This window comes from Lagopus muta, chromosome 5 (genome assembly GCF_023343835.1).
Source record: "Lagopus muta isolate bLagMut1 chromosome 5, bLagMut1 primary, whole genome shotgun sequence".
NCBI classification, from domain to species: domain Eukaryota; kingdom Metazoa; phylum Chordata; class Aves; order Galliformes; family Phasianidae; genus Lagopus; species Lagopus muta.
This window is the reverse complement of record NC_064437.1, coordinates 6,084,436-6,112,303: the sequence shown is the minus strand read 5'-3', so window position 1 is coordinate 6,112,303 and position 27,868 is coordinate 6,084,436. Positions and strand designations below refer to the sequence as shown.

Below are 27,868 nucleotides of genomic sequence, written 5' to 3'. Positions count from 1 at the left end.
AAAAACCTCCAGGAAAAACGGAAGGTTCTGGTTTGTTTGGGTTTTTCTGTATTGGCCCCAGTACTCATCAGCAAGATACACAAGTTGGTCAAGAGACAAAAACATCCTTTATTTTGCATCTATAGGATATGAAAACCAAATAGAGGTTCCTGCACCACAGGACCAGTGACAATCTGGACAAAAAGAAACTGCTTCAGCAATAAAGAAATACAGCACAGCAGGGCATCTCCACACTTCTTCAGTCAAAGCTCATGTCTCAATCTCAGCTCATTTTTTCTAAGTCTAATCAGAGGGGCTGAATATGATAGAAAATCCAAGCAACTTCCTTTAGAACTGAATAATGCATTTGTTCAAGTCCCCAGTTCTGTAAAGTTGATAACATTTAAGGGGCACAGCAGTAAGAAAACACAGCAGCAGCATTATGTATGGGTTTGATGGAAAGACCTCTATTAACCACAGTAAAAACAGTCTGGACGTTGTTTATTAAGGAAAATGGAAAACTAAAAATATGTAGATGACAAATGGTGGCAGTGCAGACACAGATACTGCATAAACATTAAACATTCATGTTCTTATATAACATCCATAGGTGGACATTGCAAAGAAATGGGAACAACCATCCACTTCAGGATTTCATAGCAGGAATGTTGTGACTAAAAACAAATTAATAAGTGAACACATTAAGACCATCCCAGACTCTTCTTCCACAGCATCAGACCCTTCTGAGAGAGGATCAGCTCCCTGCGATGAAGCAAACGTTCAAAGATATTAAGTTTTGTCTTTCCAAACAGGGATCATCTGAGCAGCAAAACCAGCATGTGTGACTAATACACAGTAGTTAACGATACTAAAACTGCTTCAAGTGAAATATATGACAGGTGCAGTAAATCTGCACATGGGTTATTAAAGAAAGATGCATGTCTGGCTCAGAACATTTATTCAGCTTCAGGTTGTTACCAGGGAAGCAGCAGTACATGCTTGCTCCGTTCTCACGTGTATATCCACTTGTGTCCACAACTTCAACTTTGGTTTGGTTGGCTGTTTTTTTTTTGGTGTCTGTTCTAATGCTAGCAGTATTTAAAGGGTTAAGCTCCACTTAACTGGAAAATTACAGACTTTTAATAAGATTTTTCCCAAAGCTAAAGATATAAGGTGTGTCGCAATGCTACCCATGTACCAAACCTTGTGTAATATTGTTCAAATGTCATACAAATGAACAGAAGCAAGAACATAATTATTGCTTCAGTGACAACATTCAAACAACTACAAGGTTTACAACTTATTTAGGAAATTTTAAGCCAAATTCAGTTATTCTTTATTTATGAATTTTGCTTAGAGACTGTCATATATCTAAGAACTGAAATTACTTAAGAATTCACTAGGTCCAGCATAACCTGATGTAAACTGGCTCATTTTTGACCAGACAGACATCCAGAAGTTTCACTATTATAACTCTGAGTCTGCTCCATGTAACAGTTTAAAGTCATACTGAGAATGATGACTAAGAATCTTCTTCATTCAGAGAATGGAAAGACAAAAATACGACACAATACTGGACTGACGAGTGCCAATTAGAAAGGTCAAAGTAACGATAATTTTTTCTGGTGGTTAGCTTCACAGCAGCAAGTTCCCAAACTACAGTATCAAAATACATTAAATCCAGTGGAGCAATAGGATTAATAAAAGGTTATTAAATCCACTAAAAGTTTGGGCAACCCAGGAACTCAGTAGTACTCTACAGACTAGAATAATTTAAGTGCCTGAAGAATGCTGTGAAGCAGACTCTTAAATTTAAAGCCTTTCCTCAAGGAAATATTTGCTGTAATAGTCACACGTATCCAGAATTGACTAATCTATCTTTTACTGATACAAAACAGTGTCAGAGGGAAAAAAAACAAGATCAACCTTTTTTAATAACCTGATGAAATAATAAAGCTGATGACTTCTCTCAAAACACAGACTTATGGTACTGAGCATTAAAAAAAAAATTAAGCACGTCTGATGGTGTCTTTCATTCTGGAGGGAGGAAATGATGAAAAACTGCATCATTTCAGATAGTACAGACTTATCTCCTGAGCTTAAAATACTCAGTGGTTATCAGTAGGATTGAAAATAGACCAGATTTGCTAACGATACTGTTTAGAAACAGGGGTTTACACATATTGACTGACTGCACGCGCAAACCAGGCAGGGAATTCCTTCCTCTTCATGAACTCCACAATTTACAAGTGATGCTTAGATAAATTACCTTAAGTGCTAAAGTCAGGCCCAGATGAGCACAGCCAAAGATTCTCCCAACGGCTGAGATGGGAAAAAAAAGCTTCCTCAGCCACCTCTTTTCTCCTCCCCTTCCTAGTCTCCATTCCAGACAACAGTTCTGGCCGACAGATACACTCTACCACAAAGATCCTTTAAAACTTCCCACATTCAGACTTCTACCTCAATGAAAACCAAGAGCAGGTGGGATCCAGCCTAAAATGCAAAAATTACAGATTCTCTTCAGGAAACAACCTGGACATTTTCCTTGAGTGAAATGAATCTCAGGAGGTATGACTCAGGACCAACTGTCTAAAACTGCATACCAGAAAACATCTCTACAGCAAGTTGCTGAGGGCATTTTCTTCTAATTCTCTGGGATTCCGGTAGCTTGACACAAAAGGATTTCTCAACTACATTTTTTCTGCTTTATTCCATATTAAGTAATATAATACCCTCACGATCCGTATCTTTAATTCCTTCTATGAACTTCGGCTATCTTTGATAAATAAATTCATTTATTACACCTCCCCCAAATGTTACATGTCATACTCTACATTTGTTTTAAAATGCCTGGGAGAATACAGAAATAAAGTTCTGCATTTTGTGGCTATCCCACTCATCTTGCATTTTCATCCTGTTATATATTTAACATTTCTCTGACATCAAAACAATTTCTGTCAAGCCACAAATTCAGAAAGTTTATCCCATGCTGCTTCCTACAGACAGTTTGCCATCTCAGAGATTATGGTACTAGCAGACTTCTGGAGCACGTTTAGAAATATAACAATAACTGGTTTTGTTGCTTCACACTACATATATATCTAAATACTTGATTGACCCTTTCATCATTTAATTAATTAATGTATAGATTTATTTTTCTGTCTGATAACACAAGTGAACAGAACCCCAAATCATGTGTACAAAGCCTCACTGTGGAGGCAGACACAACAAGCATTTAGTACCAAAAATTTCTTAACTACTGTGTTTTGAAAATGTCAGTGTCAGTAAGTCTTCCTGTATTTGATCAATTCATCCTACTTGCCTATCACTCAAGATTGCTGAATTTAGAAAAGCAAAAGAAAAAAAAAAAAGGAAAAATGGAATAGTATCAGGATTTATTTGTTCATTTTGGCCACAGAAATATTTCTTACAGTGAAACACAGGATACTGCTATCTGCAAACTTCAGTAGTAACAATAACCATTTTCATAATGTTTTTCTACAGACTTTTAATCAACAAAAATCTTGCATTTTCCAACAGAACTGATCTTGCCATTGCCACGTTTTTAACAGATAATGCCAGATGTAGTTATGTCAAAAATATTTGTTCTGACCTCCTAATGCTATAAGTGCAGTCAATTCCATAAAAATTATATGCATGTAGGAACTTCTCCTGTGATCTGATTATAACCATAGACAGTGAAATATTTGGGAGCAAACAGGAAAAGTTTTACTCACCAACACTGACAAAACCATACAGCAAGTACTGGTCAAATAATGCACGCAAATTGGATTAATAAAATGAAGGTTTACTGAAGTCAGCTGTAAAACAATCACTTCTTTCTGCACTAAGACACTGGGAGTGTATCACAAGATTCCCAAGCAAAGAAACATGGCTTCTACCCAACTTCACACAACTGTCTGATCTTGCCTGTTACATGTATGTTAGCAATCTGCCATCCTAGATATGAAATTCTGTAAAATGTTCTGCACAAATACAAATTATTTTAGACCAGACACTTTTGCAGACAAGATTCAGCATCAGCCTCCTACACAGATACTTTAAAACCACTACTTTAACAAGTAACGACTGCTTTTGGCTCAAGTTACAAAAACTATCATTTTTTGGATTTTTGAATGAATGCATTAATACTTAAATTTTCCTAACAATTACTTACTATGCCCCAGCAGTAAATTAACAGGAGCAAACTCTACCTTTGTTACCATTCCCAGGCTGTACAAAGCATAGAAAAGAGTGAGCATTTTCCTGCAGTTTGCATTATACTCGCTGGCATTTCCCCAGCTTTGCGAGTCTCAAAGTATTTCCAAGCGCTAGACGTTGCGTTACACCCACAGTTCTTACCAAATGCCAACATTTGTCCCCATCGTGGTTAAAATTTAACCAAAAGCTGTAATTGAACTACAATGAAATGTCTTTCTATGCATTCTGCTTTATTTCAGCTTGCTTTCTTTATAACAAATATACTTCATGAAAAGCTGTCAAACAATAGAATTACTAATAAAGCAAAAAATTAGCATTTCATCAAAAACGCCACATGAATATATTCATACAGATGATTCACATCATCAGCAAGAGAGCGAGCGTTGAAATAGTTTGCAGTTAGCACTCTAGATGTGGTTTCCCACTTTTCCCCACTTCTTTGGTGGCTTCAACAAACTTGTTCCTGTAGCTCATACAATATGCTGAAATGCACTAGGAAGCCTTTCAACAGTCAGATATACTTCAATAATCCTGGGGGAAAAAAACCACACTTTACACAGTCCTTTAATTGTACACTGTTACTGCATAATTCCACAAATAAAGCTCAATCTCAATAACAGATTCACAAATGGATGCATTTATATGGTGTAATGAAAATGAAAACCATGAGCACATAAGTAAAGAAGCTTATATTGATCAGTATTGATTATACTGATATCATACTATACTATATTATTATATAGTATTATATACTGGTATACAGTATATACTGGTATACAGTATATTATTATATATTATTATATTATACTATATTATACTGATTAATGTCACACATTTTTATGCTATACAGCTTCATATCCTAACTTCACAGAAACAAAATCTTATGCTTGATATCAAAGCATATTTTGTTACTCCTTGAAACACTAAGCTAGACAACAGGAGAGACAGATAAAACAAATGCTGAGCCTGAAAACAATCTGTATTCTGAGCTCCCACACTTCTATCCCTCTCCAAATAGTTTTACGTAAATTTGAATGGCAATATACTATCAGGGAAAGGTTGGGGATGGCTACTCGAAGATAATATACTTCTTGTTCAACTTTAAAACTGCTCGTTGATATGACATGCTAGTTCCCAGTGAGTCTTACAAAGACAGGATGAAATCTCACGACACAACATGATTCTAAAAAATCCTGGAAGCGCTGCATACAGAATAAGGTTGCTTTTACTGAAAAAGGCACAACACCACAAAGCATCCTGACAGATTCCAAATTACTCTTACTGTAGTCAACAGACTGCTTAATCATAATCAATAATAAAGAATATTTATGCAACATTTCGCTTATTTTGGAAGCCAGAAAACGCAGAGCTCAAGTATGCAGCATATAGCTCATCTACAGTGCTTCAGACCACGTTTCAGACAAGGCTGTGTTTCTGGCACTGCACCAACCAGGTCTTCCAGGATGAGATAGTGCACTGAAATAAAACTCGGACAGAACAGTTCAGATACTCAGTAGTAAAACATTCATATCATTTTTCAGAATACCCCACTCTAGAAGCCTGGTGGCTTCCAGATGACTCCAAGCTTACCGTGGTCCAGTCTTTCACATTAAGGTTCACTTGCAAAACAGTCACAGAATCTGCAGACGTTGGTTCTCAAATTAAATAAATTACTTCATTTTACTCCTACTCATACATTCCCAGCATGATTTCATGACAGACTAATTGCTTGTCAAACACACATTTAGAAGATGTATGCAATTTTCAGTTCAACTAGTTATAGAGTAATACATGGCAAACTACTTTCAGATATCTTAAAACACCAATTACCATCCACTCGACTATTAATATACTCTAGAAATTTGCTCTTAAATTGCAATGTTTAAGGACAAATTAATGCTAAGCAATCTGCACACAGGCTGCCAATCCAGAGGTAGAATCCTCTGAAAGTAAGTATTTGTGAAATGTCAGGCAGGTGGGTAATGCATGCATACAGCTAAAGTAATACTCAGGCACTACTGCTTTTTCAGGTTCTGATTTTTATGGTGTAATCAGAGCACAAAAAAAATATCTACTACAAGAAATAGAGCTTTTTCTTCATGAAACGAAATCAAAGTTTTCTAGTCCCCTTGCTTTCACTGCGCAGGACAAAGTTCAAGGAGCTCATTTATTCAGTAATTACATTCTATTTAGAAAGAAGACACGTTGCCTACATGACTTTACAATGCTGATGTGAACATGCCACCTAAAAAAGTCTGCTCACCTACATTTCTGGCCAGATATTAAAACTTAAGTTTAAATTAAAACTTCTTCAATGCAGCCAAAGCAGTTAAAATACAGCAATAATTATTCCTTTGTTATGCTCCAGTGAATAAAGCAGGCATTTCCTATTAGAAATATTAAATCACTAGTAATGAAACAAATCAAATTGTTTTAGATTAGCATAATCCCTTTAGTGCCTAGGAAACTGACAATTGGCCAGTTAACCATTACATTTGCTAAAATACTGAAGGGATGGAAGGTATAGATCTCTTCACACATACTGAGAAAATATTACATGTTAACAGCAAGTAGAGGGTATTGATTTAGAAGACACTCTGTCCAAGGTTTGACATCTATGCTACACCAGTCTTACCCTATATTAAATATTCTTACTCTATTACCCATCCTTCTTCAAAAAGTAATGTGAAAATTAGGCCCTTCTGCTGAATGAACAAAACTGCAAACTAGACATGAAACAGCACTAAAGAAAACACATTTAAACCCATGATTCTTAACTGCCTTAAATAAAATTATAAACCAAGAACTACTTCCAAGAGAGGTATCCATTTTCATCCTTCCAAAAAAACTGCCTTCAAATTGGAGGTCAAAACAATTCACATATTTAACCCCAACTCTTGGTTTCCATAAACTTGTAAACTTTACACCCCTTGCCTCAATCATGGTAGATCAAAGTGATTCTTAGAAAGAGTTTATTGCCGACAAAACAAATAATTGTACAATGTTAAAACTGTAGCAATGCCTTACCAATAGGAGGCAAGAATGAACATCACTGAAAAACATCAGATTTCTGGAATGCAAGCTCAAGTCTTCTCATCCACTGAAGTTTCTAAGACCTTTTCCATGTATGTCACAGATGTTTCAACAGAGCATTCACAGGTATTCAAACTGCCTTCACAAAACCCTCATGCAGACACAGAAATTTACTCGGGGTGGGAAATAGTTTGTATTTCTAGCCTTCACCTGCCTTAGTACCAAAAAAAAAACCACAAAGGTAAATTCAAGAAACCGTACGTCCCCATAGGTCTAGTACGTGACACAGCTATTGACTGCTGGGGTGAGGAGCATTTGAGGAAGGTTTTTTTTTTTTAATACCTGAGTAGTCACAGGCAAGATCTATGGGAATCCAGTGAAGCTTTGGTATAGAAGACTTGAAATAAGGAAAATAAGACTGTACAGAAAGATTTGGGAACTGAAATGAGAGGAACCATTCCCTTCCCAGCCTCTTCTTCACAGGTGGAACACTGTGAAATGAGATTCTTGAGTATTTGCACAGTATCAGCTACAGCTTTGATTGCAATTTAAACAGGGTTCCTAATAGAAAAAATTCAAAAACCATGTGAACGAGGCCCAAAAGCCTCTGGCGGAAGCAGTTGGGATTTGGTCATAGCACAGAAACTGGGCCACATATTACTGCCAGAGGTGATCCTCCTTCTTTGAAGCACATTACTGAGGTGACAAAGAAACACTCTTATTCTGCATTCTGCAAACTAAGAATCTTAATTGTCTCGCTAAGTATTAATTGTTGAGTTCTTTGTATGCATTTGTTTCCTTAATAGATGGAAGTGCACATCACTACATGGAAAGCAATCCCACCTTTACAACTACCTATAGATCTGAGCATTCCACAGTCTACAGTGTAGAAAACATACAAAAAGGGAAGAAACATCTGCTTTATATGAGATTAAGGTATTCAAAAGTAAATAATAATAATGGATTTATTAATCACACTTTAAGAATAGCTGGTCATCTTTGCCAATGCTTTGCTGCACAGAACTTCCATAAGATACACAGCATTCATATGAGCTTACTCAACGATATGAAAATGTCACTTGGAAGCCACAAAACAGATGGAAATACAGAGAACAAGAAATTAAAGGGATCCTGATGTAATGTAAAATAAAGACTTCCAAAAGGGACTTCTGTAAGCCTTCGTAAAACAGAAGCTTACACACAGTTTATCTTCTACTGCAAGAGATTAATACTGCACAAGAAACTTGCAACTCCTGTATTTCCTGGACAACGGGCAGCACAGTTCACCAGCACTGGTGGAAGCCTGTCCACCAGCAGTACTTGTCATTGTCACCTCTGAGCTTTCTTCCTCCTCAGCTCTTCTGGAAGCACCATTCTGAGTGCTGTCCAGGCTACTGAACACAGCAACAGCAAGAATTAACTAACTGAGCTGAGCTTATCCAACAGGACACCCAGATACAGGAGGCATCTAAGACAAAATTTGGAATTGGAAAAAAAAAAAAAAAATAGAAACCTCTAGTTCCCACATGATTGTTCATGTGAACACAGAGAAAATGTTATAAAAGCACAGACACATACATGTTCCTAACAGTGAAAATCCTTCAGATGGTCAACTTCACCATTCCAACAGTAAGTGCTGTCAAACGTGTACCACTGTCAGCATTGTGATCAAAAGTCAAGAAAACAGTAGATCACCAATACAAGATAGAAGGGGTAAATGTGATGAACATGATCACCATCACATGCAGCCCTGGTTCCACAGCCACTGAAAAGCAGGCAGCTTAGAATAAAATGAGCTGACAGGCATATGACAGCATTGCCCCATGTTTAAGGAAAAGAAATGGCCCTACAAACAGCAAATGAATCACCTGATTTCTGGGTGCAGTCTAATTTAAATCAATTTTTTAAAAAACAGAGATACATCAATGTTTCTGCAGGGCAAATCAGTTGGAAAAATAAAAACAGACAAAAGTAATGTCCAGTGTTTTAGTTCTTACCAGCTGGTAGTGAGATTAACTACACTGTATAACAAAAGAACTAAGTTAATGTTTAGAAAGTAGCAAAAGACATAAATAATAGACTGTTGCTAACTGTCAAGATGTCAGTGGATGGTCATTTGACCAGGAATTCCATCTTAAATGGCATTTCCAACAGCAACAGAGAAGAAAAATTACAAAGCCTCTCTCACTTCTCTCAGTTCAAATTTTTCTTACTTTTTTACTTTTTTCTTTCCACAGGACATCACACAGAAAAAAATACAGGAATAAAGTGTAAACTAAATGCATATTTCCATTAAGAAACTAAAGTCAAACCAAACAATCTTCTGTGTAAGTTATACACCAAAACGAAAACAGAAAACCCTACAGTTGAGAGTAGAAGCTTTTTAAAAACAGATGTTCAAAATATACAATTTTCTTGTTCCAAGATACAAAAATGCTTTTTTTGTCAGCTGATTCTTGGAAGCTATGTGAGAAAAGAACTGCAAGTCATCACATTTCCAGGTGCACTAAACTGCTGGTTTCACTGAAATTATACTGTGCTTCAAACAGGGAATAACAAAGCTAAGCACAGCAGGAAGGCACAAAGGCCATTTTAAGAGTTTATTTTAAATAGAAAACAGATTTTTGTGAGGTTGTTTTTTCTTTTAATATATTATTATACACACAACGTCTACAGTGCAGTGAACATGGGATAACCCCACCTTAACTTTGATTAAACTGACTTTCCTCTCAAAGTGTTACGCCAAGCAGTACCCACATCACCATATCTGTTGGGAAAAAAATGAAATAACAGCTGAAGGAGTAACAACAGAAATGCTGATATGGAAAAAGGTAGAAAAAATAAGCAGAGAATGCTGCTCTTCATATAAAAAAATCTGATCTTACTAGATTTTATGTACAGGACATCAAGACAGCAGTTACCACATATGTAATAACCTCACATACCTGAAAGTCCGTATCACATAGGGCCAAGCAGATTAGGAATTTCTGCATTAATAGATCATTTCTCTTAAATATACGCTATCAGAAACAATTAAAAAAGGACATACTTGGGATTTCTTTTTTATTCCCTTCATACAAAGTTTAAAATACATTTATATTGTCATTCTTATCTCCAAGTGTCGAAGCAGAAGGTTTTGAATGAGAAAACTTATTAAGCCATCAAATTTTACAGCACACAGAAATTCCTAACTTTTGCTTCCTCAAATATTAAAATCTACTGTAAATTGATTGGTCTCAGAGGAACAACACTCAAGAAAAAACAAACCAGCACTTGTAGCAGGCTTAAGAGTTACTGGATCATTAATTGAAGAACAATTTCATAGTGATGAAGACCTAAAAGAAATCACTGTGTTATCTACATCAATCATCTAGATTTCACAGAATATCTGTGGCATTTCATCACTTGGCCTTGAATAAGCCCAGTAAATAGGTTACAGAGCTCCAATACATTAAAAAAGTAAACTGCTATTTGGGGAAGACCACAACAGAGGTCAATTCATGTGCAAAGGAAGGAAACCAGTTATTGGCAAGATTAGACTTCATGATCCCATCAAACAGTTTGTTTGTTGTTACTGCAGGCAAATTCCTCCACAGCAATCTCATTACCAATTTGATTTTGAGCACTTGAAACCTAGCAATACAATGTTTATACGTGGCAGCTTCCTGTATCACTTTAAACAGCTACAAATGTGATTTCAACACCATAAAACATACACAACTCCGATTTAAATCCAATTTGTTTAGTCTAAGTGGAAGATAATGTCTCCATGCATCCCACACTAAGGCAGGTAAATGAAGACTGTGGAGGTGTGAACATGACAGAAGTAGGATCTTTACAAGTTCAAAAATTGTTGATGTTTCCATTCTCAAATGAAAAGAAAAAAATAATTCATACACGTCCTTAATTTAAAAAAAAAAAAAAAAGTTGCCTTTAAAAAAAATAAATAAAAGAGAGCAACTAAACCAAGAAAGAATCATAGAATGGCTCAGGTTGGAAAAGACCTTAAAGATCATCAAGTCCAACTGCAAAGCTCCTTAGAGCTCACTGAGGCTTGGACTGCTGCTTCGTTTTGTTTAAGAAGGTAAGACCTCATGTCCAAAAAAATCCAAAAACACAGCAACACTCACTCAAGTTACAGGAAAGAGATGGGTGACATTTTAACTCTCGTACTAAAATCTACTAACAGGACCAGAAAAAAAAACCAACAAACTATAAAGAAAATAAGCAGTAGGAATATCGCATCAGGGCAAACAAAGAAATTCTTCAAGCTACCTAAAATACAATATTTATAGTGTGAGGCTTCTTGCGTATACATTTTCACATTTTCCATCTCAGCTGAAAAGTTTCAAAAAGACCTTTTGGTTTAATCAAAAACGAAGTATTCCCTCCTCCCCAGTTTCTTGGCACTGGTTCCATACTTGATCACTGAATCACAGGGCAGAGAGGCACAACACAAGCACACAGATAATACTGATGCAGTAAGCACACAAAGGATTATTATTTTACAGTTTCATTCTACACTTTTAAAATAAGTAGTCCTTAGGTTTCTCGGCAGTTGTGAGCTGTTTTCATGTGCTGTTTTGATTTTTGAAATGCTGAAATCCATTGTCTAACAACAAGATGTTTAATTCTCTCAAGATAGAAACTCCTTGTCTTTTTACATTCTGCCTCCAAATCTCATCTTCTCTTTCTTCACTCTTCTGCATAATTTAGCATCCACTCCCTTTCTACAAGAAGTCTGCTCTTAATAAGAGAGCCAGTGTCCTGTTAATGACAGGAGCTTAGGGCATTTTTGTCACTTCTACCCACTCCAATCCACCTTTTTTCTTCTACCACTTACCATTCCCCTTTTGCAGACACTATCCTGAAGTACCTCTTACATCCCTAACCTTCTTTCCTTTCTTACTTTCCATGTCTTTTTTAAGCATGCGTTTTTGGGACATTACTTCTTTCCCTACTACATTTTACTTCTAGATCATTTAATCATTACTAATAAGATGAAGAATGCAAAGGTATTATCATAGCTGTAAGTACTTCATCCCCTTTTCGCTCATTCTGGAGTCTCAAAAGAAAATAAATAAACAATAAAGCAACTCCTCTTTATTGTTCTTAACACTTTTTCATCATAATTCTCTCATTCAGCATTACCTGCGATCATTTATTGTAATCCATATAACTTTACAATTTACAAGCCCCCCAAAATCCTATCCAACTGATTTAATGCATTTTATTAAGAACCTTACAACCCGGAAAGAAAGCATAACACTATTCCTTGTCTTCATATAACAAATACTTGAACTTGCAAAACAGCCCAGCCCACACTGTGTCACAACAAACTACTGTGACTAAGGATGTTTTAAATCGTACCATTCTGCCAACACGCAGTTGTGCTTTCCTGTTTAAAAACATTAATGACTAAAATTTAAATGAACACTTTTGCATATGGTTTCTGGTATGTCACAGTTTCATAGCTTAGAGTTACTACTGGATAAACTATACCAAGCCTTTATTTTGCAATGTCATGATACAAGCAAGAACTAGAAGAAAAAAAAAAGCCTGCACATAACTTGCTTGCCCCAGCCATACAACTCTGAAATAAAGACAATAGCTGTCTCAGCAGGATGGCACACCACTGTTCATCTGACAAGTCATTCTCTTAGAATACTTACCACTAAATCCCAGTTATTTTGTTCAAGCAAAGTTATAGCTTCATCGATATTTTCTATACCAGTACAAGCCTAGAAAGAAAAAGAAGCAGTAAACTCAATTAAAAGCATTGATCAAAGTAAGCACTAATACTTAGAATTAATTTCAGTAAATGACAGGAAATGTATAGGGTTTTTTATTTCTGCAAGGAGAGCTTTAAACACCACAGATTTGAGTATAATTCCCTCTTCCACCAGAGGACTCTTGTGTAACCTTGAACAAACCACATAAGGAAGCAAGACAAAGTAGTTATTTGCAAAATTAGGGCTACAGTGCTGTCTCATAAAGGTGTTCTGAGAATTCTACATCAGAAATTCTGAAACACTCATGCTCCCTTAAAAGGGACCACAAAAATATTTAAAATGCTAAGTCTGGGGTGGTTGAAGTACTTTGTCTCCAACCAGAACCAACTCTTCTGCCTCCACCAACGCCTTTTACCCCTACACACTGCAGGTGTTACACAGCACTGCTAGATGAAGAAAAAGGTGGCAAGTGAGACTTTTTGCTCAGTTGAGTAGAGGTGAGGAACCTTGTGAAACTCTTTAAAATGAAGTCTGTGTAATGAAACATTTACTTTCATATAAAATGCCTGAATGTTGATCCAGCACTGTACTCATCTTTCACAAGATCTCAGCCATGATGGTGTTCCTTCTGTCCCAACATACAGTTATATAAAACTTTTATATATATTTCTTTTTATATATCATATAAAATAGGGAATTTTAAAAATATAGTTTAACAGTAATAGAACAGATTCCAAAGACTCATCACTTTCCTTTAAGCATCAAAAGAGAGAAATGGCAGGAAGGGAGCACAGAAACAAGTACTTAACACCATCAGGCTACACTGAAAGTGATCCTGACAGCTCTGCTGCAATGTACTCCGACTAGGATAAACTTCCACCAAAGTGACAGTCTGAGGTTCCATTGACAACATTTAAAGTCTGGACATTCACTTTTCAGACTGACTACTTTTGTCAGTTTTGTTAGGTGCCAATAAAAGAGGAACAAACATTTTGGAATTACAACAATGGAGGAATGAAAGCTACTGATTAATGTAAACCACAAACATGTTTCAAAATCTTCCTTAGCATGCTGTAATATAAGTATCTGTTGCAGCAGATTATGACTTCAGAAAAACATTTCAACATGGAGGAGAAGAATTGATTCAGACACTACAAGCAGTCAAACACAAATTTCTGCCTCAAGTCACGCTCCATCACCGGTTTGAAGACGAGTAAGAAAGTTAAAAAAAATAAAAAATAAAAGTTTGTTTCCTGCACCATCAATTCAAGAAAATTGTCTGGTTTGAACCTCAATTATTTTCCTTAAGGTGAAGCACCAAAGACAAGGCCTCACTGACAGCCGTGACATCAAGGGCTTCTGGAGGGCAGGATGAGGCCCAGCACAGCCTGACACCAGCTTTTGTCTTCCTCTGGAAGATACACATAAGGAAGCAGCAGGTCCTGTGAGCCACAACATTAATAAAGCCTGGTTCTTTATGGGTTCATCTCTCATTCCTAATTACAAGAGCTGATTTAAGCTTCTCCAATGACTAGAATATTTATGAAGTCTTTTTTCTTTTTTTTTTAAATGGACTTATTTCCACGCTACCTTGTTTTATTTTGATTAAATCTGGAAGAATTTAATTGGTATGAGTACTTGGGTTCAGAAGATATTTGTGAGGACACCTGGGCACCATAATCTCATATGCATTACTTCTTCAGAAAGCCAGACTAAGAATCACAGGGCTGACTCCTTTACAATACATAAAGCATGTGTTTCATTCGTTCTTATGCCTTTCATTCTACCCAAGCAAAAATTAAAATTAAAAACATTGAATTCTAACAGTAACAGGAAAAAAAATTCAAGCCTCTGGAAAGTATATAAACTCTGAAAAGCAAAAGCATGCGTTTCTTATTAAGCAGTTAGAAATATGATGAGAATTTTTTCCACTTTAATTCAGAGATTAACTGATTTTTATTCAGATTTATTTTCATAGAAGGCATTAAATATCTCAGCAGAAAATTCCTACCAGCAGAGTACTAAATCACAAAGTACTAAACCTAAGCAACAACAAGCACATCCTCCAAGTAAAATCTGAAACTTAAACCAACGATCACAGTAAAGGTAAAATCTTCCATGTTTACTGGTTTGCAAACATTTATACATCAAAAAGAAATCCAGGAATTTAACCAAAGGCCAAAGGGGAAGCAAATGTTAGGAAGAGTGCCTTCTCTTCTCTGGATTTCCTCTAAATCTAAAATAGCGCTTCTGCCCTCCATAGCAGCTATAGCATTTTTGCAGAGACTGAGCAGTCTCTCCTGGGTTTTTCAGACCACACAAGAGGAAAATGAATGTGAAAAATGAATGAACTGTTGTTTTTTTACTGAATGCACAAGAACAGATTTTGAAGACAAAACTACTGAATGTTAAAAGTAACTCTCACAGCACCTTGCTTTTTCAGACCAGGTGTTTCTATCAGCCAGATTTAGATTTGCACACAGTAAATTCTCTGCAGCTCTCCTCCAAATGTTTTTCACATGGCTAAGCTGTAAAGCTATCACCTTAGTTGCTGATGGAGAGCTTACCCGTGCAGAGTTTCAGAGCTATCCACCAAGTGGCCTATCTTTTTTTAATTGGCAAAGTAATCTGAATCACTGTTAAATAAGGAAAAATAAAGTAATCATTTGAGGAAATAATTCAACTGAAGGGCAGATAGCTCCAGGCATCCGAGACAAACCCTGGAGATGCTTACAGAAAGCTTTAGCACATGGCAGTAGACTCACTCTTCTAATTCCTTGCAGGGTGGTCTAACCTTGGCAGCTCTAACAGCTGCATCTGGATTTTGAGAACCTCTGTGACCCCCCCATCTCACCAGCCAAGGCTTTAGCCTACCTCCACATCACAGGAAAACAGCTGACTTCCCCATCTGGCGGCAGCTGCTGCTGAAAATGCTCCTCCTGCACCTGCTGCAGAGACCCGGGCAGTTGTTACACAGCAAAGCTGGGAGAGACAACTGTTGCTCCCAGCACAGAGAGCTGGGCTGTTACTCCTGCAGAAGCTGGGAGAGCAGCAAACAGCTGTCGCTGGCTCAAATACAGAGTTAGGCTACTGCAGCCCTGATAGATAGCTGGTGGCAGTTGTTGCACAGAAGCTGGGAGCAAATGGTATTTGGCAGCCAGGCAGAACTTGCTATCCCTACTCACCTGTGGCCTCTCCTCCTTCTCATCAAGACACAACACAACAGTCAGAAGTACCCAAAAACCAGGGTCAGCCTAACAGCCACTGATTGGAATGACTTTGATGTCCACCTCTCTCAACAATCAGTTGAACAACTCTTTATTTCCTTTGACTACCAACAGTCACTATGTTTTCCCCATGCAGGGACCACTTCTGCACTAACCCAATCTAGGCGATACGCTCAAACACTTCACACAAGGGGTTCAGGACCATTAAAAACAGACAGACAGATGGCAGAGAACTACATCATGCATTGCATCATGCATGGCAACTACTAGATCATGCATTGCTCTCTCTCCTGTAAATGTCAGGCAGGAAAAAAAAGCTCACAGTGTGCCTGACTAGCCTTCACATGCACTCTGCAGTCAGCATCTTCAGCTGAGCTTCCTGCAGTAACCTGGGGCCGACACACATACAGGTCCATACAGCAGAAAGGATTACATTGGAGCCCTAGCTCCAAGCACCCAGAACAGTCAACTCAGACAACGGATCAACAGGACAGACTCACACCAGTTGTCAACTACAGATTTTTTCCTCTCATTAACATCATATCCATCTGTCTCAGAGTAAGACTAAGCTACTGTCATTCAGTCCAATGCCTACTCCTCAGATACTGAAACAACTGATGCACAGCCTCCTGTGCTGGATGAAGAGAGCTTTCAGCCATCAGCATTTTGTTGCAGCTATAGTTCAGCCTATCTTCTTAACATGTACCCAAAACTGCAATACCTGGGAAAATAACTCCATTAAGGCATCACAAGGTTCAACAGGTGATGTCACCTGGGAGGATTTAATCCTTCTGAGATCTATGAAACGCCAGGAAGGCAGCTTAACTCATCCCCACCACTGCAGCTACACAGACAGCACCCTAGGAAATTATTACTTTTAAAAGTATCCAACCTTTTTTTTTTTTTTTTAAATTATTGGATCTAGCAATACAGCTGGAGCTGTATTTTATAAAGACATATGAATTTCTAAAGAGAAATCAAAACCATTGGCAAAGAACAAATACTGCTAAAATCAATTCATTCTCCCTTCAGTAACTTACTCTTTAAAAGATAAGAGACTAGGAGCAAGAAAAACTCTTTTCAGGTGCAGGCTACAGATCTGCTAGAAAGAATGGCAGAATTCTCAAGGGTGGCAGTTAAGAAAACCTCAGAACTGTTCTTAATAGCATCAGAAATAACAGCAATATCCTTCTTTTCTGTCTCTTCATGTACTTAACCTTCCAATAAAACCAAAATTCAGCTTGCTGTTTTACTGACTCCTTCAATCACAAGCAGACAGGTCATTTCACAGACACATTTCAGCTTCCTGTCAGGTTTTGGACATCTCTGAAGACAGGGTCTACAGCCACCCTGGACAGCTTGCTCCAGTGCTTGATCACCATCAATTGAAGGATTTTTCCCTTGCATTTAGCTATAACTCTCCTTGATGCAACCTGTAACCTTTGCTTCTCGTCCTTTCACTCTGCCACTCTAAGATACTGAGTGCTATACTGTCTATTGCCTGCTGTAGAGATGGAAGAGCAGCTAGATCCCCCTTAGCTCCTTCTCTCCTCTTACTGAACAAGCTCCAGCTGCCTCTCCACCTAGGTGGTTCTCTGGCCATGGCAGGGGACCCTCACAACTGGGATTTCTGGGTACCTGGGCATTTCTTATGCCAGAGCCCCACCAGCCCCCCGACCACACAGACTGCAACACAGAATTACAGAACCACCAAGGTTGGAAAAGGCCTCCATGATCACCCACTCCAACTATCCAGCTATCATCAGTATTTCCTCACTAAACCACATCCCTCACTACAACATCCAAACATTTCTTGAACACCTCCAGGGACAGTGACTCAACCATCTCTCTGGGCAGACAGTTCCAGTACCTGACCACCCTTTCAGAGAACAAGTTTTTCCTACTATCCAAACTGAACGTCCCCTGGCACAACTGGAGGCCATTCCCTCCTACCCTATCACTATTTACACAGGAGAACAAGACACAAGTCCCTGCATGGTATCCCGTATCACTTCAACCCTGCAACAACCCAACCATACTGATGCAATGAGACTGTTCTTACTATGAGTCATCTGTGGTTATTAAATTAACTTTTACTTCTTTCTAGTTTAGAGAAACATTTTAAAAAACATCCAGGCATATCGACTGAGACACAAACTGAAAGGTCACCTACTGCAAGCATCTAAATGAAGAGATAAGAATACTTCTCTGTTTTTACATAACTCGGAAGACCATCTGGTAAAAATGAAGCAGATTCACCAGCTGTTCACAAAACAAGCTAATACACTTACCAGCATCAGAAGTCTGGAGAAGGTCTGGGCGCACACGCCATACTCGAGTTTTGCCCAATGCTTTCAATTCCTGCTCAACTGTTCACACTACTTGAGCACCGCATTACTCAAAGTGAGAAAACATTGTCCCCCTTCTACAGAGGGTAACAAAAGTGGTATTTCTGAAGGTCACACAAGACTTGCTACCTATTAGTTACCAGGCAAACAAGAGTGAACTTTGCCCACGCTGAGATGACTGCAGAGCTCCTGAATAAAGCAAGCAGGGTACAAAGTCTGAGCTGGTAGCATGAAGCTCCAACCACTTCTGAGCAGAACTAGCTAGCTTGGAACCACATTAACCATATTCAAATGGTTTCCACCAGAATCTGTAGCAAATTTTGCTTCCAGAAAGCCATGGAGGCACAACACCAGGAAGTCCATCAGCTGAGCCAAGACGTGAACCCCAGCTTCACAAGCCCCATCTAACACTTGAGGATTTTAGCCACATCCTCCCTGCACTACATGCAAAGAGTGGTGCTCAAACTGAATTACAAACCATGCTAAATCAAAAACAAGCAGCCATTGATGAGTACTCTGGACTACTAAACCCGTCTGCCTTTTCTGAAGGCTGAAGATGTCCTTCTTTCACTACAGCTGCTATCTAACTACAACATGCTTTAGTTCAGATTATCATAATTTTTCCTGTGCTTGCTTAATCTGCAAAAGCATCTCAGTAAAAGTAAAAACACCAACATTGCCTGAATCACAGTTGCTCTCAGAGTGTACAAATACCGCTCCAGAAGTAATGCCTCTTGTTTTACTATGTTGATCCACAGTGTCAGAAGCAAACACTGGTGGTATGGCAGTAGAGGTTGAACCTTCCCACCAATATCCCATTACATGCTGTTGTCATGTGACAGATGGCAGCCGAGGGGCAGCCTGACAAAATGGCATCCAACATGGAAGCGTATATAAAGCCAAGGTGTGTCACTGAATTCCTCCATATGGAAAAAGTGGCACCCACTAACACTCACGGATACTTGATGAGCATTCATAGAGACCAAACAGTGGATGTGAGCACGGTCAGTGGTGCACTTCAGCAGAGGCAAGAGGGGGTCATCTCCATTGGCTCAGATTTTTTACAAGAGCAGCATGCAGGCTCTTGTTCACTGATAGTGAAAATGTACAACTAGGGGCAGCAACTACCTAGAAAAACAGCATTCTGTAGATGAGAAGTTGCTCTACCAAATAGTTTTACTGTGTTCTTTGTATCTTTTGTAGTTTCCATGGAGATAAACAGGAGGCATTACTTTTGGAATGTTCTGCATACGTTACAATGTCAGAAAACAATACATATGGAAAACAAGGGTCAGAGAAACACTCCGGGTTCCTCTATAGTCACAAATATCTTTTTCCTCATTACCTCTAAAGCAATAGTATCCTAGAAGAAATTAAGAAGGAATAAAGTCCATTTTTGAGACAACATACAAAGGAAGAGCACTAACTCTTATTTAATACATCTGTATCTCTATACTCAACATTCCATATCATATTTTTTGGTTCAGAACAGGACAAGGACAACTCTCCAAAATAGGAGAGTACAAGAACACGCAAATCCCAGTAAAATACATGTCATACCATAAAGTGGGCCAACAATGACTATAAAAAACATTTGACTAAAGACATAAACATTACATAAGCTTTTAAAAGCATCAGGACAAGGAATGTTGCCAACAGGTCAGAAGGATCAAAGAAGATACCAAAGAAGTTTTAACGGAAGGCAAGGACAGAATGGAAAAGCTAAACGAATTGTGTGTGCTCATTTTCACTACAGAGGAACTTAAAGCTCATCCCATAAGAGATCTCTGTAAAGAGAAGCTTTGTTATTCCAAAGCATCAATATACACACCCAGAACAAACCACCAGGATCAGACAGTCTCCAAAATTTTAAGGGAACTTCAGCAAAACAAAAAAACAGACTGTTTCTTAAACCAGCCTTAAATGCTCAATCTCTCCTTCTTCCTACATCAAACTTTTCATGAATTTCGCTGGAGGGAAACCTTAGAGGGTTAAGATTCCTGCAGTTTGGGCATCTTTGACTTCTGTATCACAAGAGATAGTAGAAGCTGCAGTGAAACACGCAGAATAGGACGGGTATATACACTAATGTATATACAATATACTGAGTAAAAGTAAACCCACATATCATAGAACTACTCAAAGATCTCCAAAGAACTCAAATGATGAAGAACTCAAAGCTGTATCAAACTGACACAATTTCCAAAGTTCTCCTAAAGAACATTATCATTACACTCACAAAATGCTGACTTCCAGAAACAGGAAAACCCATTCAAATACTATTTCTTACTGCTCTTTCCTAAGGATTAGCCTCCAGCCACCGCTTGCAGATGAGACACTCAGCAACCTGGGTTTTCAGTCTGAGCTGATACAGCACCTTCGGTATTTGCTCACACAAATAACCTGACCTTTAAAAAAAATAATAGAGATGACTCAGATCCAGAACTCTTGTCTTTACAAATTGTTTCCTGCAATAGGTAGAATATGAAACCTATGTAAAATAGCTCTAAAAGGCTAATCTGTTCTGCTCTGGTTTCAAAGAGTCTTAAAACTTCAGCTTTATCGAAGTACCTTCTGAAAGCATAACTACTTCCACAGAACAAAGACCTGCTCAGCCAGTTAAACTCAGAGGATCACCACAGGACTGATTTGATAGACCAAATAACATCTAACGCATACATCAGGACTTTGGTTTTCTCTTCAACTTGTTTTTAACAATTGCATATTATCTAGTAAATTCTAAAAAATGGGCTTAATTAGCAGGTATCACTCAAGCCACCAAGCACATAATTTCCTTTCATCCAAATGCTGAGGGACAACTCAAATGCTAGGTGTTTACCTAGGCTTCTTCTAGGTTTCCACAGCAGTTAAAAGGAAGGACTCATCTAATGGCTGCCCCACCAAAACGCACTAAGCATGCAGTATGCTTTCATCCCTTACCCTTAAGGCCACTTACAGCAAACAAAGGCAACTGCATTGCAAACCAAGAGGCCCAACTACCAGTTCCAATGCTGTTGCTACTGACTGTGCAATGCACAAACATATCTGCTCACCACAAAAATATAAATTCTATCCCCCAAAAAAGCTACGTAGTTTCTTTAATAAGCCATTAACTCCTGTTCACAGTAGGAAAAGCAAGAAAACAAGGCATGCAATGGTAAATGAACTATGACAACTGCCCAAATAGAGAGGGGAACATCTCAGACTTTCTGCACTGAGATTCTTTTAAGATTGGAAATTCCCAGAGCTCCTCAGGAACTGCAGCAACTCACACCTTCACCCTCTTCTTTTCTACACCTCCCTCCAGTCAAAAATATCAACTCAGTAAATTCATTTACTGTAAATGATACTTGTGCACAAAGAAACGTTAGTCGCACATTTTACTTTTTATTTGCCAAACAAATGTCCTCTTTTCTTACAATGAAAACGCATTCCTAGCCTCTATGACAGACACAATAACTCAGAGATTATAGCTACTAGTTGTCTTAGCGTTTGAAAAACATCTATCACCTCTCAGTCAGTTTCAGTGACCTACAAACACAAATACCGATACGAATGGGCCAATGGAAAAAGTGATGTGATTACTATGATGAGAAGACTCCTTCCAAGGTAATTGAATGAAAAGAACTGCATAAACCTCTTCCTAAAAATGAATCGGTGCTCCAGAAGTAAGTTATTTAGATTCTTACAGCTAGGCTGTAATGTACACATATCACAGTATCTTCTTTCCATAAATGTCAGACTGTATTTCTAATTAAATATCTGTCCTTATGTAAGAGCATAGCAGGCTTCTCCATGAAGAGCTATCAGTGAAAATATCCAAGTTATCATGTTATAAAATGAACAACATTCTTACGTGAATTTCCCGTTTTGCAACTCTGCAATCCACTTCATCTCCTGTTTAAAGGCCAGAGAGGAGATGAGGAAGTCAAACCAGCTGTGCCCTGGTGCGTATGAGCTCCGGTGTTGCAAGTGAATCTAGGAGTATCTAAAGAAATTCAACTGTTGGTTCTTCAAAAGCACATAAAGAACAAATAAATATGAGCAACAGCCTTGGCAGCAGCCAATGACAAAGTAACCAAACTGACATACACTAAGCATGCAGTATACTTCCATCACGTCTTGACCCCTAAGGCCACTCACAGCAAACAAAACCAAATGCATTGCAAACCAAGAGGTCCAACTACCAGTTGTAGTGCTGCTACTGACTGTGTAATGCACAAAATTAAAAGACATGACAAAACCACTGTTACCTGAAGACACTCAATAGGAGGGAAAGAGGAAACAAACCTGCCTCTCCCAAACCTTGATTTCTAACCTTCACAGGACTGCATTTCCTCCCAGCTGTGGGGAGTTGCAGAGCTCAGTTCAGCTCTGGGAATGCCTGCTGCTAAAGCTCTTCAGCTGTCACACAAATGAATGAATCCTGTTGGCTGTGGTGTAAGCAAGACTATGAGCTTTTAAACTCAGACAGATCTGAACACAGACATTCAGGTGCCATGGTAGCCCTCCTGATGAAAGCACAGGCCTCCAAGAACTTTAAGAATAAGTCTGAGAACACTTTCCAAAGATTTAGCCTTTGACTGGATGTCTCTTCAGCATTTATCTTGCACTGCGGGCTGTGTTCTAAATGAATTGCCAAACACGTCACAGAAAGCCTTTGCAGAAATCAACAACAGTCCTTTCTGCTCCAACATCTTCATGACCAAATGTGAAGAACATCTTTTCGTTCAGAAATCAATTATATGAACGTTAACTTTACTATAGGCTCAAAACCCCCTGGTGGATAAACTCCTCTTACTAACACCACATGGGATGCTCTTTCCAGCCCCCAGCATAAGTTCACAGTGCAGCATAAGAACCACGTGCACTAACTTGAAGCTGTTCTTGAATCTGCCTACCTTTTTCACCCATCAACTTTTCAGACTGGCATTAACTAAAAGGTAACAAATGCTGACTTAAGGCAACACAACAATAGATGCAGAAGAAAGCAAAGCTCCAGCAGCAAAGAAAAAGTAACGCACACAAATTCTGCACATTGACTGTTACAAAGTGAAAACTGCGTAACAGAGATAAGCTTAAACAGGGCTGAAGCAAACTGATGTTTCCCACAGTCACAAAAACAAAAAAACCAAACCACTATCTTTGTCAGATATTTAGCAGCACCACAAGTTAACTTCCATGTGAAGGTGACTCTGCAGTTTCTTTAGTTTTACCATTCCAGAATGAAAAGAGTAGCTTGAATTATGGTTAAACCTTCAAAATAAAGACTCCAAGGCTGAGGTACCAACATAACCATCAATCCTCTAACTTAAAACATGGATTATCTAGCATGCTTTCTCACCTTTCTGACAATTATATTCTATCTTCCCAACCACTTTTTGCTCCTCCCACAAATCTTTTTTTTTTTTTTTTTTTTTTTTTTGAGAAAAAGACCGATGCAAAGGGGAAGCTCAGAAGGAAAATAAGTATGTTTCATACACGAGTATGTGAACCATACCAAAGCACTCCACTGCCCAGCACTTTTCTTTTTAAGTTAATTTTGAAAAGAAAAAACACCACATGACTGTTTCACAGAGAAAACAAACTATTAGATACCCGCTGTTTCAAGGAAAGCAAGGATTTTTGGGTCTTACTATTCCACTCCAAAGTCTTCCCACCCAGATCAAACCTTGAACTAATTTATTTGGTCAGTGAGAAGTGTGAATTCCATGAAAAATTTCCTACGGAAGTTTTACGTGCTGGATATTCTTGTAACAGATGGACACCCAAAGAGCTGGCAACTCCCACTGTGCTCCAACCCTCCGGCCCACTTCACGCTTAGGAATTACTGTGAGGACAACCACATTGACTGACAAAAGTGGTCCTATGAGTTACATGATTTACACTGACAAAAACTTCAGCACCCATCCTAAGGTACCAGTGTACATAAATGTCCCTATCTGACCCTTCCACCAATACCCAAAGACTGTTTTTCATTCCTGAACAGTTTAACTACACTAATCTAATTAAGGTCAGCACAAATAGCAGTCGTGATTAAGTTCACAACTGCAATTGAAGTTGCTATTTGTTTGTTCTTTACAGTGAAAAGTGAACTAATACACTGGGAGAGCAACTCTCTTCAAAGCCCTACCTCCTCAGGTCATTAACATGACTCGAGTGACTACAACCAAGTGACTACCTGGGGACTGACTACCTGCCCCTGGTTAAACACAACAAATAGAAAAATGACAACAAAAAAGCAGTAGAAATTATTTTCCCATATTTGTAACAGAACCTGACCTATGTTGCTGCATCACTTTTACCAATTCACATGCAGTTACCTTTTCAAAGAATTTGCTGGGTTTGGGTTTTTTCTCCCGTGGAATTTTTTCTATATGCCAATGACACTTTGTGGAGAAATTCTGAACTGCATTTAGGAAGAGAGCTAAAACTTGTTTGTGGGTTTAACTCCCACATATCCTCCCTTCATATCCTTCCACTGAAAACAGACCAATGGTGCACTAAACCAGGCTTTGGTAGAAGCTTTCCTAAGGGAGGATCTAAGGGGGAAAAGCCAAATGGGTTGCTTACATAACCTACCTACATATACACACTTAGTACTCTACAGGTAGCATAAAGTCACCTTGTTAAAAAACAGCAGGAGGAAAGAAAACAAAATCACACAGAACAGCCTTCAATTGCTTTGAGACATGTTAAGAACTGTATCTGGTAGATAGCTTTATCTTGCAGTTAGTCTTTTATAAAATTATCCAATGCATGTACTTACATATGAGTATACTATAATAACTTCAAGTATTTCTTCTCCTTGTTAGAAAGGGAAAAAAAAAAAAAATGCAATATAAGATCCTACTCTAGTTTAAACTAATGGCAAAATCCCTAATGATTTTGAGAGATACAAAATAAGCCCATAAATGCTGCCAAAAGCATCACACATTAGCACGATTATGACTTACCTAATAATAAATGAAAAAATAAATAAGGGGGAAGATGGAAAACCTTTTCAAGTTGTAAAAGTTCCAAGACCAATGCTCTATTCTTCTTAAAAGAAACTTGGGAAAGCTCAGTGTGAAGTGTTGATGAAGTTTCCCTCCCAGTTTCACTCGACAAAATTAGCTCAACTATTAAGAATGGCTCTTAAAATTCCCATGGTGTACACCATTCTTCAGCAAGATATCCAACAGAAACATAAAAGACAGCAAAACAACTCTGAGAAATACGTTTATTGATCAAAAAAAAAATCAGATAAATAAAAGACGAAACCGTGAAAGATTGCTTTGTACATAATGTTTTACTTTACATTTTAAAATCTTAGTTAATGAGTTGCAAATCCCATTGCACACTTAAAATACTCAAAATCGTCCACTATTTTTGACAGCTAAAAGACATGAGGCCTAAAAATGATTAGCACTGTCCAACAAGTGACAGTTCAGTGTCTCAGAATCAGATGAAAGTTTGAGAATTACTAAAAAAAAAAGTAACAAAGACAATAACAGAAATAAACAAGTACATAAAATGGAAGCTTCCTTATTCTGTTCTTTTAAAGAAGCATTATTACGCAGTAAATTATTTCCCGGGTGCAAACTACATCACCTTCATTCTATACAGCCCATTCCTGCAGCTCCACCGCTGCTCTGCAAGTTTGCAACAATACTTACTTGTCTTTGCAGTAACAAATAATGCAGTTGCTCTTACACTTTTTGTAGCTGGTTTCAAAACCCAAGCAGAAAACTACTGCAGAACTAAAAAATAGCATTGCCACTAAAGGTGTGGAAAGTAGACAGAGAAAAAAAAAGCCTGCCTTATTAGATCTACCTGTGGCTAACTGAATAATTGCCTTTCATGTGGAATGTAAAGCTTTTTTAGCTAGTAACGTGGGGGACTCCATAACGTCTGTCTCCATCAGTACTGATGCAGAATTGGAGCCCTAGTCTCCTTTTATGTGATGTTAAAATTGAGACATTACTCCTTACGTACACAGAAGTAACTCCAAAAGCAGCGAATCAAATGATTATAAAAACATTCACTAAATGTTCAGATAAAAATGGGTGCAACATATTCACATACAAGTGAAAATGTTTCTTTGTTATCGACTGGGAACTCTGCATGTTACATCAAGAAGAGATCAGATAAGTTTTGCAAAAGAGGAATTATGTAACGTACAATATGGTCACATCACCTCTAATTCCAAGGAAACGTTCTTGTTAAACACACAGGGAGGGAAGGGAGGAGTTTTTCCCTCCCATTTTTTTTTTTAATGGAATATGTGAACTTTACAGCTGACAGCTGAGAAAGAGGCTCTTTTAAGACATAGTACATTCACCGACCAGGTTTACAACTCAATCCAAGAGTACATCCAGTCAAAAATCAGGCACTGTAAGAGGACAAAGCTTAAAAAAGAAGGTTAATTGAAAAGCAAATATTAAGGAGATATTCAAACACGATCTGATATCCCTACAAGCTGCTCTTCGCAGGCTTTGCCCACCATTACAACCAGCATCACCCACCTGTTTGTTTACTCGTTCCTGGAAGTAGGAATAAGGCAAACAAGCAGCATGAGGAAGCAGTACACAGAAGAGATTGAGCAGGCCCCGCAATAAATGCTGACCACCGCGCTTCAGAGTAAGAGGTCGAAGTCAAACGTCACCTCTTTTCGCAGGCAGGAGGAGAGGCAACAAGCAGCGAGGGCATATTCTTTCTACACAGACACGCTGTGGTACGGAACGGGGAGGGGAGAGTCCTTCCGTCATTACAACACGCGGAGCCGGCGCCGCCGCGAGGAGGGCACAGCCGGGCCGGCACCCATCGTCGGGCACGGCCTCCGCCCGAACCGCCCCGCACCGCCTGCCCTGCGCGGGCTGGGGGAGCGAGGCGGAGCTGAGAGCTTTCGGGACGAGACGCGGAGCTCCCCGAGTTCAGGGGGACGTCGCATCGGCGCGGCCCGAGAGCCCGGGGCACGTGTTGTGACGGGGAAATAAAGGAACGGAGGAGCGGATCGCGATCCTCCCACAGAGCCCCGGAGGCACCGAAACGGGCGGACAGAGAAAGCGGAGAGAGCCCCCGGCCCCGCGGGCCGCCGTTTACCTGGAAGTCGGCCAGGATCATCTCTCTGTCCATGTTGGACGCCATGGCGGCCGGCGGCGGCCCCGGCTCCGCTCTGCCCCGCGCAGCGAGAGCTGTGCCGGCGGGAGCTACGGGCTCATGGAGGCGGCGGGCCGGGCCCGGACGGAGAAGAGCAGGAGGAGGAGGAGGAGGAGGAGGAGGAGGAGGAGGAGGAAGGCCGGGAGGCGGCGGGGCGGGCGGGAGCCGGGGCCGAGCAGCGCTGCCT

At 38.9% G+C, this 27,868-nt stretch overlaps 1 protein-coding gene across 2 annotated transcripts in view; it reads right to left on the bottom strand.

The window, feature by feature from the left end:
• The window catches only part of FAF1 (Fas associated factor 1), a 146,661-nt gene extending 118,797 nt beyond the window's left edge, over positions 1–27,864 (bottom strand). Inside the window, exons 1-2 of one of the 2 annotated variants that reach the window (XM_048943745.1) lie at positions 27,625–27,864; positions 12,906–12,974 (exon numbers count right to left, since the gene is read on the bottom strand). In XM_048943745.1, the coding sequence (XP_048799702.1) occupies positions 12,906–12,974; positions 27,625–27,669 (114 nt within the window). In that variant the 5' untranslated portion in view covers positions 27,670–27,864. Of the gene's footprint in view, positions 1–12,905; positions 12,975–18,483; positions 18,713–27,624 lie in introns of those variants that run through there. The other variant, XM_048943746.1, reaches the window with a different exon arrangement.
• Positions 27,865–27,868: the final 4 nt, after the last annotated feature.